This window comes from Thalassophryne amazonica, chromosome 19 (genome assembly GCF_902500255.1).
Source record: "Thalassophryne amazonica chromosome 19, fThaAma1.1, whole genome shotgun sequence".
In the NCBI taxonomy this organism is placed as follows: domain Eukaryota; kingdom Metazoa; phylum Chordata; class Actinopteri; order Batrachoidiformes; family Batrachoididae; genus Thalassophryne; species Thalassophryne amazonica.
Genome location: NC_047121.1, coordinates 47,010,441 through 47,023,385, shown reverse-complemented (window position 1 = coordinate 47,023,385; position 12,945 = coordinate 47,010,441). Strand labels below are relative to the sequence as shown.

The following is a 12,945-nucleotide window of genomic DNA, read 5'->3' as shown; positions in this document are numbered from 1 at the left end:
TTGCAGGTAATTTACAGCCAGTACCACCATAATTTTTGAGTGAAGGCACGGTGTAACCCGGACAGATTAGCAGTCTATTACAGGCCTAACACATAGACAAACATTAACCCCATCATCAGTTTAGTCACCAGTTTTCATGATCTACATGGCAATCCTGCTTCCACCACAGAAATTTGCAGGCCATTTTCATAGATCCAACACTTTTGCACGTCTATTGCAGGGATCACATCTGAAAGGTGATTATTTTTTTTTTCCAGGGGTGACATAAGTCCCAGCTAGGTATTTCTGAGTGGCCCAGAAATATTGTCTTGGCGTATGACGTCTAGCGAATTTTCGAGTCCGCAAGGAATGTCCAGGATACAAAATCACACATACACAGAGTGAGTGGATAATTGGTGGGGGGTGTTTAGCCTCAAAATTCCAAAGGCCACTAAATACATGTACATATATACCTTGATGTGTGATCATTGGGATGTGAAACTAAAAAAAAAAAAGGCAACAGAAAAATGAGGTGAAAATAATCAAAAACATTAACTTGTGTTGGTGTATGATAGCTATGAAATGGCAAACAAACTAGGTTCCGTGGTTGCAGTATGATGTCCTTGTTAGTTGACAAGCTGGTACTAGGGCCCACTAGGTAGGACCGCTATACTTTCTGCTATAAATAAACTGGAAGGGACCAAATTGACACACACCACAAGTGTCTCCTGACTCATTAGTTATCTTTGGTCTTGTTTGTAGTTTATTTTCTCACTTAACCACACTGTACTTTTGAAGCGAATAATCCCACAACTATTTCACATGATATGATTCAAGGATTTATTATTTTCACACTTGTTATTATAGGCTCAAGAAGATGCAGTAAACCACTGTCATTTCATAAATACTCCACCCATGTCTAGAGTAGTTGTTGGAAGTTGTGCAGTGAGGGTTTTTTAATATTGAAGAGCTTCCCTTGGTGGTAGCAGCGACAGACTTTTATAGACATTATTGATGGGTTCCAGTGTTTTTAATCAGCACTGACCCGGTGAGTTGCCCTTTCTGTCCTTTTTTTCTCCTTTATGAGAATTTCCACAACCCATTTTTTGAACCCTTGTTCTTACATCATGAAGGAATTGTTCTTCTTGGTTGCTTGGCAGTTAAGAGCAAGACTTACTAAAGTACTTAAATCATAATTAAACTTTGAAGCATATCCTTGGAGCACAGCAAATTATTATAACAGCCAGTCACCAAGAGTTTTGGACAGATGCAGAACAAATGTGGTTTGGACTGGGGGTCAACCCATATGGCTTTTTCAGGGCCATTACCGATACTGATGTAGAATCGTAGAAGACTAATAACCAATATTTATCTGCAGTAAAATAAAGTGTCACAAACATGTCAAAATGGAGAACAAAATGTTCTTGAAATACCTTACAGCATATGTTTAATTCACACAACCATTCAGCATAACCTTCACACAAGAAGTGCTGGGAGCTATAAGTAACATTAATATGAAGTTGAAGAAACAAATAAATAAATTCAGCTGACAGAGCTCCAGTCTGCACACTGCCACCTTCTTCTTTGTCAGTCTGTAGTACAGTAGCCTCCAGTGTTGATAAGCTGAAAATGTGACATCTATCAAATCAAGTAGAGCTTTGGGCGACACCTTGCTTCAAACCAGAGAGCAGTGATTCATATTTTTAAAGGATGGTCTGGATAATGGGTCATTTTCACCATATGAGGGGCCCTTCTCAGACATCAGTGGCCTTAAGAAAAACGGAATAAAGTCAAATAAAGAATTCAAGATTTGTAATGGGGTTTTTTGTTTTTGTTTTGTTTTTTTGTCTGTTGTAAAAGCCACAAGATGAGCCAATTTAAGTTAAAGGTGATGCAAATTTCATAATTTGTTATATTTATATTCATGCATAGATCAGAAATGTTCAAAATGTTAAACACATTAGTATTGGATGGGCACAGTATTTGCTTCTCTCTACTAACCCTGCTTTAATTTCGTGAGCAGAGAGCTGCCGTCAGCCAGATTTTTTTTCTATCGCCTGAGTGTAAATGTGAAGTTTCTTTTTTCATCAAACATTTTTGAGTTACATTTCCTCATTTGTGTTGGATGAAGTTTCAAGCTTGGTAAGTGGGGGATTTTTAATGTACTTTCAAGGTCAAGCTCTCACACCAGACTGCCCTCAATGTTTTGTCAGTTTTACATTTCTTTGGTTATGTGCAAGCGTTGGCATCTCATAAAACATCACTGTACAGATTTAGAACCATCGTAGGCAGTGTCGCCATTCCCTGAGCATCGCATCTGTGAAATCTTAAATCAGTTCACATAAAATGTCAGTTTTTGTCATTTGCCTCATGTTGGATCCACCCACTGCCAGTGGCTATAAACTCACACGTGCACAGATCACAGGGACAGCGGGTTGAAAATGTGGATCGGTACACTTTTAGGGTTAAGATTTTGAAAGAAAAAGGCTACAGTGACGGCAGCTGTATCAACGCCAATGTAGTGCATTTGATCAAATGAAATTGTTATTGGCAAATCGGCATTAAAAAATTACCAATCTGATAACCATAAAAGTTTAATATCGGTGCTGACAATTGGCTGATCCCTCATTTGGACAGCAGCAGGTCAGGATAGAAATTAGTCTTTAAATATATTACGTAACATTGATAGAAGAGAATTATAAGCTTCTCAATGAAGCCACGTTTTCATGTAATTCAACTCATCATTACTAAATCCCAGCAACTTAAACGTCAGTATTTATCCTACTATATCTCACTCACGGCATGTCGTGATTCAGCATCACAAAATATACATTAATCTATTGGTTCGTGATATTGTCATGAAAAGTGCCAAATTTTTGTAACGGGAGCACAAGTATTCTAATATGTGCACGAAATTAAAAGTGATGCGGGAGGGTCTGGGGGGGTTAGGGTTAGGGGAATGGGTAGGGTTAGGTTGTGGTTATGGTTAGGGGAGGGTTAGTAGTAGTAAGATTTTAAAAAATAAATAAATAAACCATCGCGAAACTTTTTCTCATTTCGTCACGGGGGCACGAAAAAAAACTTGAGAGACTGGGTTGTATTTAGCTGTTAATTTGCAACTAACCAGGAATGTATTTGGGTTGCAAGTCATTCATCTGTATTGAAATCTTTTCATAAATCCTCTTTCAACAGAAACATTGTTTTGTATTTACTACAAGGCAAGTGCTTGGAAAGATTCTCAGAATATTGTCTGAGACTTCATGCGAAAAGCTTCTAAATGATGCAGACTGAGATCAAACTATGATCATTAGCGGTTATGGAGATGTTTCCAGTTTCTTTAAATATCCTGGATCAAGCAAGCAGCATTGGTTTGCTGTCACACAACATTTCTAAATCTACTCCGACATGTGGCCGAGTTTGGCTTCCTTGACAGCCCCTAAAATTGTGTAGAGCTCCTGAAAATTTTGAACAAGCGTACAACTGATAGGATCCCTGCCTTTATAAATAAAAGCCACGTGAACAAACGGTCCCCTCATTGATCAGGAGGGCTCAGTTTGTGTTACATTACAGCTGCATCTTTAAGGGGTCCGCTAAGAGAGACGCTGATGTGAGTGCTCTCACGAACCTTGACTGGTTTAGTGTTGAGTTTTTTTAACATGACATTGCACTACAGTCTGATGAAAACTCAAGTACTTCTCTCAACAATTCTTTGTTCTGCGCATCAACCTGCTGATCATGATACTGTGTCTTTTTATAGCAAAACAAACTAGACCAAATGTGAATTTGGCACATTGGTTTGCTTGCATTCTCACCATAATTGAGTTGAATTGTACAGTATTCCACTTGGAGCTGGACCAAATCCCTCTTTTTCACGGTCCCATTATTTAGGCTGTACCAGAATTCAAATGCATGTTCAGACGTACCCAAATGAACTGAACCACGTCTGAACCTATGGCCCATTTAATTTTGGGGATGACTGTCCTATTCATCTATCAAAGATGGAATTGTTTTGCCTTAGCCTTTTTTTGAAACAAGACTTCTATTTATTCTTTACAGTTGCTTCTTGTGTACTTTGACCAAACTCTCTAAATTAGGAATAATTGTTATGATGAATGATTCTGCTATAAATAGGGCTTTCATATGACTGCTGAAATGGGGGTTTCTTGCAGTTTTGGCAGTAACTCCACAACTCCTGAGTACAGGATTGGATTGTAGCACATCCTTACTAATGTAGAAAAACCACAGCTTAAACATGAATGAGCGGCGAACTTATGTTTGGCTGAAGACACCGGGGCTGATATGGCTGATGAGCGAAATACCCAAACATCCTTTGAGTCAAAAACCAATGGAAGTAAAGCGTGGGACCCAAAAAAGCTCTGTGGAATAATAGTCTGTGCAGCAAACAAATCTTTTAACAGTGTGATGGTTTCACTCACAGGTTATAATTTTGGATAACACCACATATCAGTACAAGGGACCTGAGAACATACAGAAATAAAGGAAGGCTTTTTATTAATCACAAGCTGTTACTAGCAAGAGATCTGAACAAACCAAACACAAGTTGTTCAACACACTGCACCTTTTGTGAAAGTTTTCATCTGGTGTGTTCATGAAGAGGTGACTTAAGCATTTTGGTTGGCAAGGCGGCACCATTCCTTAAGACTGGGCACGGGATCTTGCGTAGACGGATTTAAAACAGGGATATAATTTGTTCTGCAGAAGCTCTGACACACTGCTTATGTTAATAAATCTTCTAGATGTCACTATGTATTAGAAAGCAGAACATTCTCACAGCTGCTTTGACATGTTTGGGTTGAACTTGAATTCTTGGGTACTGTGATAGAAATTCCTCTGTAACCTGGAGCTGGATGTGTGTTAAAGCTTCATGTTCGAATTTTGCTAGAGTTATATGAAGGCTTTTTGATATCTGAATGTAAAGCCAAAACATGCCATTATCTTAGAGTATCCTGTCCATTTGACACAAGAATTAATAGGACGCACTGGAAGTATCTGTTACATGACAACAGTGCGAAATCTCCCGGTCTTCCAGACTTACCATAGAAGGAGAATGTGCCACTCTGCCACTTCCTCCCCTGATGCCTGGAGCAGGAAGTGACCACACTGAGCATGCCTTTTTGGCAGGCTTAGCTGATGACTGATTTCCTGTCTGTTACCCTTGGAAACCAAGGAAGAAAGTCCAGCAGGGCTCTATTAAAGCCAATTAGCAAGAATGCATTCTAAAACTACCATCAGAAGCCAACTCCAACCCACCAGTTGTCACTAATTATGGTGCCTTTTTTTTTTCTTTTTTTTAAAGATGAAATTACAGGCACGCAGTGCTTTTCCTGTGTGTTTAGGAACTGCATCGTCATCTAACTCTCGCTTTCTTCGAGTAGAGTTACTGAGGTTATGAGAAGGGACGTGCCGTGGAAGCCACCACAGAATAGTAACTTGGGGTTTGTTTTCTAGTCAGTCCACCAAATTATAAATCTCTCAGTTTGGGGTATGTTTGGGGGTTTTGGTTTGGAAATTTCCCATTGGCAGACTTCCACATGACAGATTTTTCAGGTCACACACCAGTTAACATAAACAACATGTATTTAATGCCCACATAAAACCACAGTCCAAACAAGGTCCCAAACCACCCAAATAAATACACAACTACAGAGTATGGCATTAATTGTTTTTGTTTGTGATGAAGAACTGCAAACATCTTTACTTAATAAGAACATACTGGACCCTCCAGTGTGGGATATAAACCCTTGTTGCTCAAATAGGTGAATGCTAAATCAACCTTTCTGAACAGGAACAGTGTGGTTCATGCAACAAGTCCCCTGGTTATATTTGGTGTATTTTCGTACCACCCTCATATTATTTATTTATTTATTTATTGGCCTTTCAAATGTTTTACTTTGGTCCAAGATGTGTGAAAGCTTTCTCAGACCTCGGTGTGGAGAAAACCAGCAATGTTTGGTCCAGCCGAAGGAGGTACTCTTGATTTTGATCTAACTGAGCCATGGTTTGGTTTGTCAAGAAGAGTGAACAATGATTTTGTTGGACGATTCTGACTTTTGGACCAATTATAGGATGATGGATGCTCCAGCAAAGTCATTTATCTTATTGGGTATCTCTTAAAAATGGAATTTCTGTTCTTTTGTGGACTATGTGCACTCTTAAAGTCTGCTTTCTGCTGACAGCAACACATTTTCCATACAATAAGGTTATTCAGTTGTCAGAGTGGAACAAGCCTTGCATATTGCATGTGAAGTTGTTGCTGCTGGGGATAATACCGTAATAGTATAATTATAAGAGTTATGAAATTAGCCAAACTTAATCTTCATCAATGTTTGCCACCTGGTGTATTACATTGTTTTTAGTTTTAAAACATTTTCCTCCTCAGTGCTCAAAATGTGTGAGTGCAGCAACACAGTAAATGTAAAATTGTTCCTTGATGAAAATTAATGAAAGTTACTAAATAGATTTTGGCTGATACTTAACTATTCCACAAAGCCTTTTACAAGAACTTTGTTTATTATTCTTTTAGGATGCTGATGGTGCGGAGCAGATTCCCAACCTGAGTCACAGCCCGGTCTCCTGGAGACGGCAGCTGCCCAGCAGTGATGCACCTCACATGGGTACTTCTTATGACCGGGCATCCAAAACACCAGGAAGCTCTTCCAGAGGGGAGATGTGGTCCAGCCGACGTCAGGGACCAGGGGCCAAGGCGGAAGGGAGGAGTGGTGCTGGAAGCAGACCATGGAGCCACCGGCAATCTGAACATCATTAACTGGGTCTACGCAGGACTTCTGCAGCATAGAAGACAGGTGGGATAGATTCTTTTCTCTAAAGACCTTTTAAGAGGTCATGACTGAAACTTGTTAATTAAAGGGAAATTATGTTGAATACCTCTGTTGGGAATCTTAAAGGGTTTCTATATCACATTTGAGGTATTGTGCAGCTCTAGCACTTCTGGAAAGCCCAGTGCAGGACATACTCTAGTATGTCTATCATGGTGACAGCATCTGTATGGTTTAGTGGGAGTGACCACCAATGGGGAAACTTCAGGTTCAATTACCCTAACAGCATGCACTTGCGTTGACTCACCAACAAGCAATGCAAATTCCAGAGAGTTAAAATTTTCTGGAATTATGAGATTTACAAGTTTGGAAGGTATTGCTGTTTATAGCTGGCATAGTAACATTAACATGGCATGTTTGACTATCTGTGGACCACATAAGAAACATTAATTGCAGTTGACAGTCACAAACCAGGAATGGCGCCACCCACAGTTGACACTAAAGTTAAACCATTAATGATGCTCAGGTTTAGCATCACAGTTTGTGGTTGGATTAACCATTATCAATCAATCAATCAATTTTTTTATATAGCGCCAAATCACAACAAACAGTTGCCCCAAGGCGCTTTATATTGTAAGGCAAGGCCATACAATAATTATGTAAAACCCCAACGGTCAAAACGACCCCCTGTGAGCAAGCACTTGGCTACAGTGGGAAGGAAAAACTCCCTTTTAACAGGAAGAAACCTCCATCAGAACCAGGCTCAGGGAGGGGCAGTCTTCTGCTGGGACTGGTTGGGGCTGAGGGAGAGAACCAGGAAAAAGACATGCTGTGGAGGGGAGCAGAGATCAATCACTAATGATTAAATGCAGAGTGGTGCATACAGAGCAAAAAGAGAAAGAAACAGTGCATCATGGGAACCCCCCAGCAGTCTACGTCTATAGCAGCATAACTAAGGGATGGTTCAGGGTCACCTGATCCAGCCCTAACTATAAGCTTTAGCAAAAAGGAAAGTTTTAAGCCTAATCTTAAAAGTAGAGAGGGTGTCTGTCTCCCTGATCTGAATTGGGAGCTGGTTCCACAGGAGAGGAGCCTGAAAGCTGAAGGCTCTGCCTCCCATTCTACTCTTACAAACCCTAGGAACTACAAGTAAGCCTGCAGTCTGAGAGCGAAGCGCTCTATTGGGGTGATATGGTACTACGAGGTCCCTAAGATAAGATGGGACCTGATTATTCAAAACCTTATAAGTAAGAAGAAGAATTTTAAATTCTATTCTAGAATTAACAGGAAGCCAATGAAGAGAGGCCAATATGGGTGAGATATGCTCTCTCCTTCTAGTCCCCGTCAGTACTCTAGCTGCAGCATTTTGAATTAACTGAAGGCTTTTTAGGGAACTTTTAGGACAACCTGATAATAATGAATTACAATAGTCCAGCCTAGAGGAAATAAATGCATGAATTAGTTTTTCAGCATCACTCTGAGACAAGACCTTTCTGATTTTAGAGATATTGCGTAAATGCAAAAAAGCAGTCCTACATATTTGTTTAATATGCGCTTTGAATGACATATCCTGATCAAAAATGACTCCAAGATTTCTCACAGTATTACTAGAGGTCAGGGTAATGCCATCCAGAGTAAGGATCTGGTTAGACACCATGTTTCTAAGATTTGTGGGGCCAAGTACAATAACTTCAGTTTTATCTGAGTTTAAAAGCAGGAAATTAGAGGTCATCCATGTCTTTATGTCTGTAAGACAATCCTGCAGTTTAGCTAATTGGTGTGTGTCCTCTGGCTTCATGGATAGATAAAGCTGGGTATCATCTGCGTAACAATGAAAATTTAAGCAATACCGTCTAATAATACTGCCTAAGGGAAGCAAGTATAAAGTGAATAAAATTGGTCCTAGCACAGAACCTTGTGGAACTCCATAATTAACTTTAGTCTGTGAAGAAGATTCCCCATTTACGTGAACAAATTGTAATCTATTAGACAAATATGATTCAAACCACCGCAGCGCAGTGCCTTTAATACCTATGGCATGCTCTAATCTCTGTAATAAAATTTTATGGTCAACAGTATCAAAAGCAGCACTGAGGTCTAACAGAACAAGCACAGAGATGAGTCCACTGTCCGAGGCCATAAGAAGATCATTTGTAACCTTCACTAATGCTGTTTCTGTACTATGATGAATTCTAAAACCTGACTGAAACTCTTCAAATAGACCATTCCTCTGCAGATGATCAGTTAGCTGTTTTACAACTACCCTTTCAAGAATTTTTGAGAGAAAAGGAAGGTTGGAGATTGGCCTATAATTAGCTAAGATAGCTGGGTCAAGTGATGGCTTTTTAAGTAATGGTTTAATTACTGCCACCTTAAAAGCCTGTGGTACATAGCCAACTAACAAAGATAGATTGATCATATTTAAGATCGAAGCATTAAATAATGGTAGGGCTTCCTTGAGCAGCCTGGTAGGAATGGGGTCTAATAAACATGTTGATGGTTGGATGAAGTAACTAATGAAAATAACTCAGACAGAACAATCGGAGAGAAAGAGTCTAACCAAATACCGGCATCACTGAAAGCAGCCAAAGATAACGATACGTCTTTGGGATGGTTATGAGTAATTTTTTCTCTAATAGTTAAAATTTTGTTAGCAAAGAAAGTCATGAAGTCATTACTAGTTAAAGTTAATGGAATACTCAGCTCAATAGAGCTCTGACTCTTTGTCAGCCTGGCTACAGTGCTGAAAAGAAACCTGGGGTTGTTCTTATTTTCTTCAATTAGTGATGAGTAGAAAGATGTCCTAGCTTTACGGAGGGCTTTTTTATAGAGCAACAGACTCTTTTTCCAGGCTAAGTGAAGATCTTCTAAATTAGTGAGACGCCATTTCCTCTCCAACTTACGGGTTATCTGCTTTAAGCTACGAGTTTGTGAGTTATACCACGGAGTCAGGCACTTCTGATTTAAAGCTCTCTTTTTTAGAGGAGCTACAGCATCCAAAGTCCTCTTCAATGAGGATGTAAAACTATTGACGAGATACTCTATCTCACTTACAGAGTTTAGGTAGCTACTCTGCACTGTGTTGGTATATGGCATTAGAGAACATAAAGAAGGAATCATATCCTTAAACCTAGTTACAGCGCTTTCTGAAAGACTTCTAGTGTAATGAAACTTATTCCCCACTGCTGGGTAGTCCATCAGAGTAAATGTAAATGTTATTAAGAAATGATCAGACAGAAGGGAGTTTTCAGGGAATACTGTTAAGTCTTCTATTTCCATACCATAAGTCAGAACAAGATCTAAGATATGATTAAAGTGGTGGGTGGACTCATTTACTTTTTGAGCAAAGCCAATAGAGTCTAATAATAGATTAAATGCAGTGTTGAGGCTGTCATTCTCAGCATCTGTGTGGATGTTAAAATCGCCCACTATAATTATCTTATCTGAGCTAAGCACTAAGTCAGACAAAAGGTCTGAAAATTCACAGAGAAACTCACAGTAATGACCAGGTGGACGATAGATAATAACAAATAAAACTGGTTTTTGGGACTTCCAATTTGGATGGACAAGACTAAGAGTCAAGCTTTCAAATGAATTAAAGCTCTGTCTGGGTTTTTGATTAATTAATAAGCTGGAATGGAAGATTGCTGCTAATCCTCCGCCCCGGCCCATGCTACGAGCATTCTGACAGTTAGTGTGACTCGGGGGTGTTGACTCATTTAAACTAACATATTCATCCTGCTGTAACCAGGTTTCTGTAAGGCAGAATAAATCAATATGTTGATCAATTATTATATCATTTACCAACAGGGACTTAGAAGAGAGAGACCTAATGTTTAATAGACCACATTTAACTGTTTTAGTCTGTGGTGCAGTTGAAGGTGCTATATTATTTTTTCTTTTTGAATTTTTATGCTTAAATAGATTTTTGCTGGTTATTGGTAGTCTGGGAGCAGGCACCGTCTCTACGGGGATGGGGTAATGAGGGGATGGCAGGGGGAGAGAAGCTGCAGAGAGGTGTGTAAGACTACAACTCTGCTTCCTGGTCCCAACCCTGGATAGTCACGGTTTGGAGGATTTAAGAAAATTGGCCAGATTTCTAGAAATGAGAGCTGCTCCATCCAAAGTGGGATGGATGCCGTCTCTCCTAACAAGACCAGGTTTTCCCCAGAAGCTTTGCCAATTATCTATGAAGCCCACCTCATTTTTTGGACACCACTCAGACAGCCAGCAATTCAAGGAGAACATGCGGCTAAACATGTCACTCCCGGTATGATTGGGGAGGGGCCCAGAGAAAACTACAGAGTCCGACATTGTTTTTGCAAAGTTACACACCGATTTAATGTTAATTTTAGTGACCTCCGATTGGCGTAACCGGGTGTCATTACTGCCGACGTGAATTACAATCTTACCAAATTTACGCTTAGCCTTAGCCAGCAGTTTCAAATTTCCTTCAATGTCGGCTGCTCTGGCCCCCGGAAGACAATTGACTATGGTTGCTGGTGTCGCTAACTTCACATTTCGCAAAACAGAGTCACCAATAACCAGAGTTTGATCCTCGGCGGGTGTGTCGTCGAGTGGGGAAAAACGGTTAGAGATGTGAACGGGTTGGCGGTGTACACGGGGCTTCTGTTTAGGGCTACGCTTCCTCCTCACAGTCACCCAGTCAGCCTGCTTTCCCGGCTGCTCGGGATCTGCCAGGGGGTAACTAACGGCGACTAAGCTACCTTGGTCCGCACCGACTACAGGGGCCTGGCTAGCTGTAGAATTTTCCACGATGCGGAGCCGAGTTATGTTGACAGTTGGCGTCAACGTGGCCTGTCAAAAGTCAGATGCACCCTATCGTACAGTGGCACACTCCAAAATGGGAAATCCATGAGTTTTTGGACAACATGTCTGTGGTGCTGCTAAACCTGAATTTATAACACATACAAGTGTTTCTGAAAGGAACGCCGTTAAAACGTCAGCAGGACCGGTGAGGAGCTGTGCAGAAATTCTTCCATGTCACATCTGAGAAGTATGTTAAGTAAGACTTTTTCCTTTCCTTCTTTTAACAGCACTCCATTATTCTCTCCGCATCCCAGGGTGGGTGTCCCATCAACCGGTGTCTACAGCTCTTACCACCCGTCCTCAACTTGCAACATCTGCAGCTTTTTATTACAGCCGAAGAAAAGAAAAGCTGCAGCCTTATGGAACAACAAACCACAGACTTGGCACCCTGACCCCAAGTGCACACTGACACGTGAACGGGCCTTCTATAGGGAATGCCATCTGTCACAGAAGATTCATAAATAGAACAACGGAGAATAGTCCCTGTAAAGTATTCTTTTGGTTGCCTCCCCCGCCCATGTATCCTCTTCTGCTTCTCGTGTTGGATGTATTATAGTGTAATCCTGAAACTTGACAAGGGAGAGGCCAGCATGTCAGGGACAACTGGAGGATTTTCCTGCGTGCAAAGGAGCGTTAGAAGAAGGACTCAAGCCTTTCTCAGAGGACCTTTGGACCTCAGTGGACCTGCATATGTCAGTTTGAGAATTTCAGTCATTTTTGAAACAACAAACCCAGATTTCAGTCAGCAGCTGCTGCACAAAGTGCATCTTCAGCCCTCATTTTCATGCTGAATTTTGGGGAAAAAACCTTGAAGAATCTCTATCTTAAATGTGACCAAAAACAGGAAGCGAATTACCCACATTACTGACTCATATCATTATGTCGTTTGTCTTGCTAAACTTTTGTTTTTGTTTTTTGCCATAATGCCGGGCTTTTTCTATCCCCCACCCCACCCCCCCAAGAGTTCCTCACATGTATCCAAACCAGATAAATGTACGCACAAAGTGTCCATATCCTGGAATCTTGCATTGGAACTGGCAACATTATTGCATGTTTGTAGCTCAGTTTAATACAATACAGCAACCTGATTAACATCACCTCTGTCCGAATGTGTTTCACTCTCACTTATCTACATCCACAATCTGTAAAGACCCACCATCCAGTTGTAGGTAACACCACACTGAATGTGTTCCTCTTCTTGGTGCGATAATCTAATCAAGCTTTTGTTTGTGTTTTTTTGTTTTGTTTTGTTTTTTTGCAGATTGGCTGAGAAGCTTTTCAATATTCTAGCTGACACTTTGACTCAGACTGGACTTAATTTTGGGGTCTTGGGACCATT

The 12,945-nt window shown here is 40.5% G+C and overlaps 1 protein-coding gene across 2 annotated transcripts in view; it reads left to right on the top strand.

The window, feature by feature from the left end:
- Positions 1–12,410, top strand: part of luzp1 (leucine zipper protein 1) — a 136,738-nt gene extending 124,328 nt beyond the window's left edge. For both annotated transcript variants that reach the window (XM_034159735.1, XM_034159734.1), the window contains exons 6-7: positions 6,524–6,803; positions 11,834–12,410. In XM_034159735.1, coding sequence (XP_034015626.1) covers positions 6,524–6,766 — 243 coding nt within the window. In that variant the 3' untranslated portion in view covers positions 6,767–6,803; positions 11,834–12,410. The remainder of the gene's footprint in view (positions 1–6,523; positions 6,804–11,833) is intronic.
- The last annotated feature ends 535 nt before the right edge of the window (positions 12,411–12,945 follow it).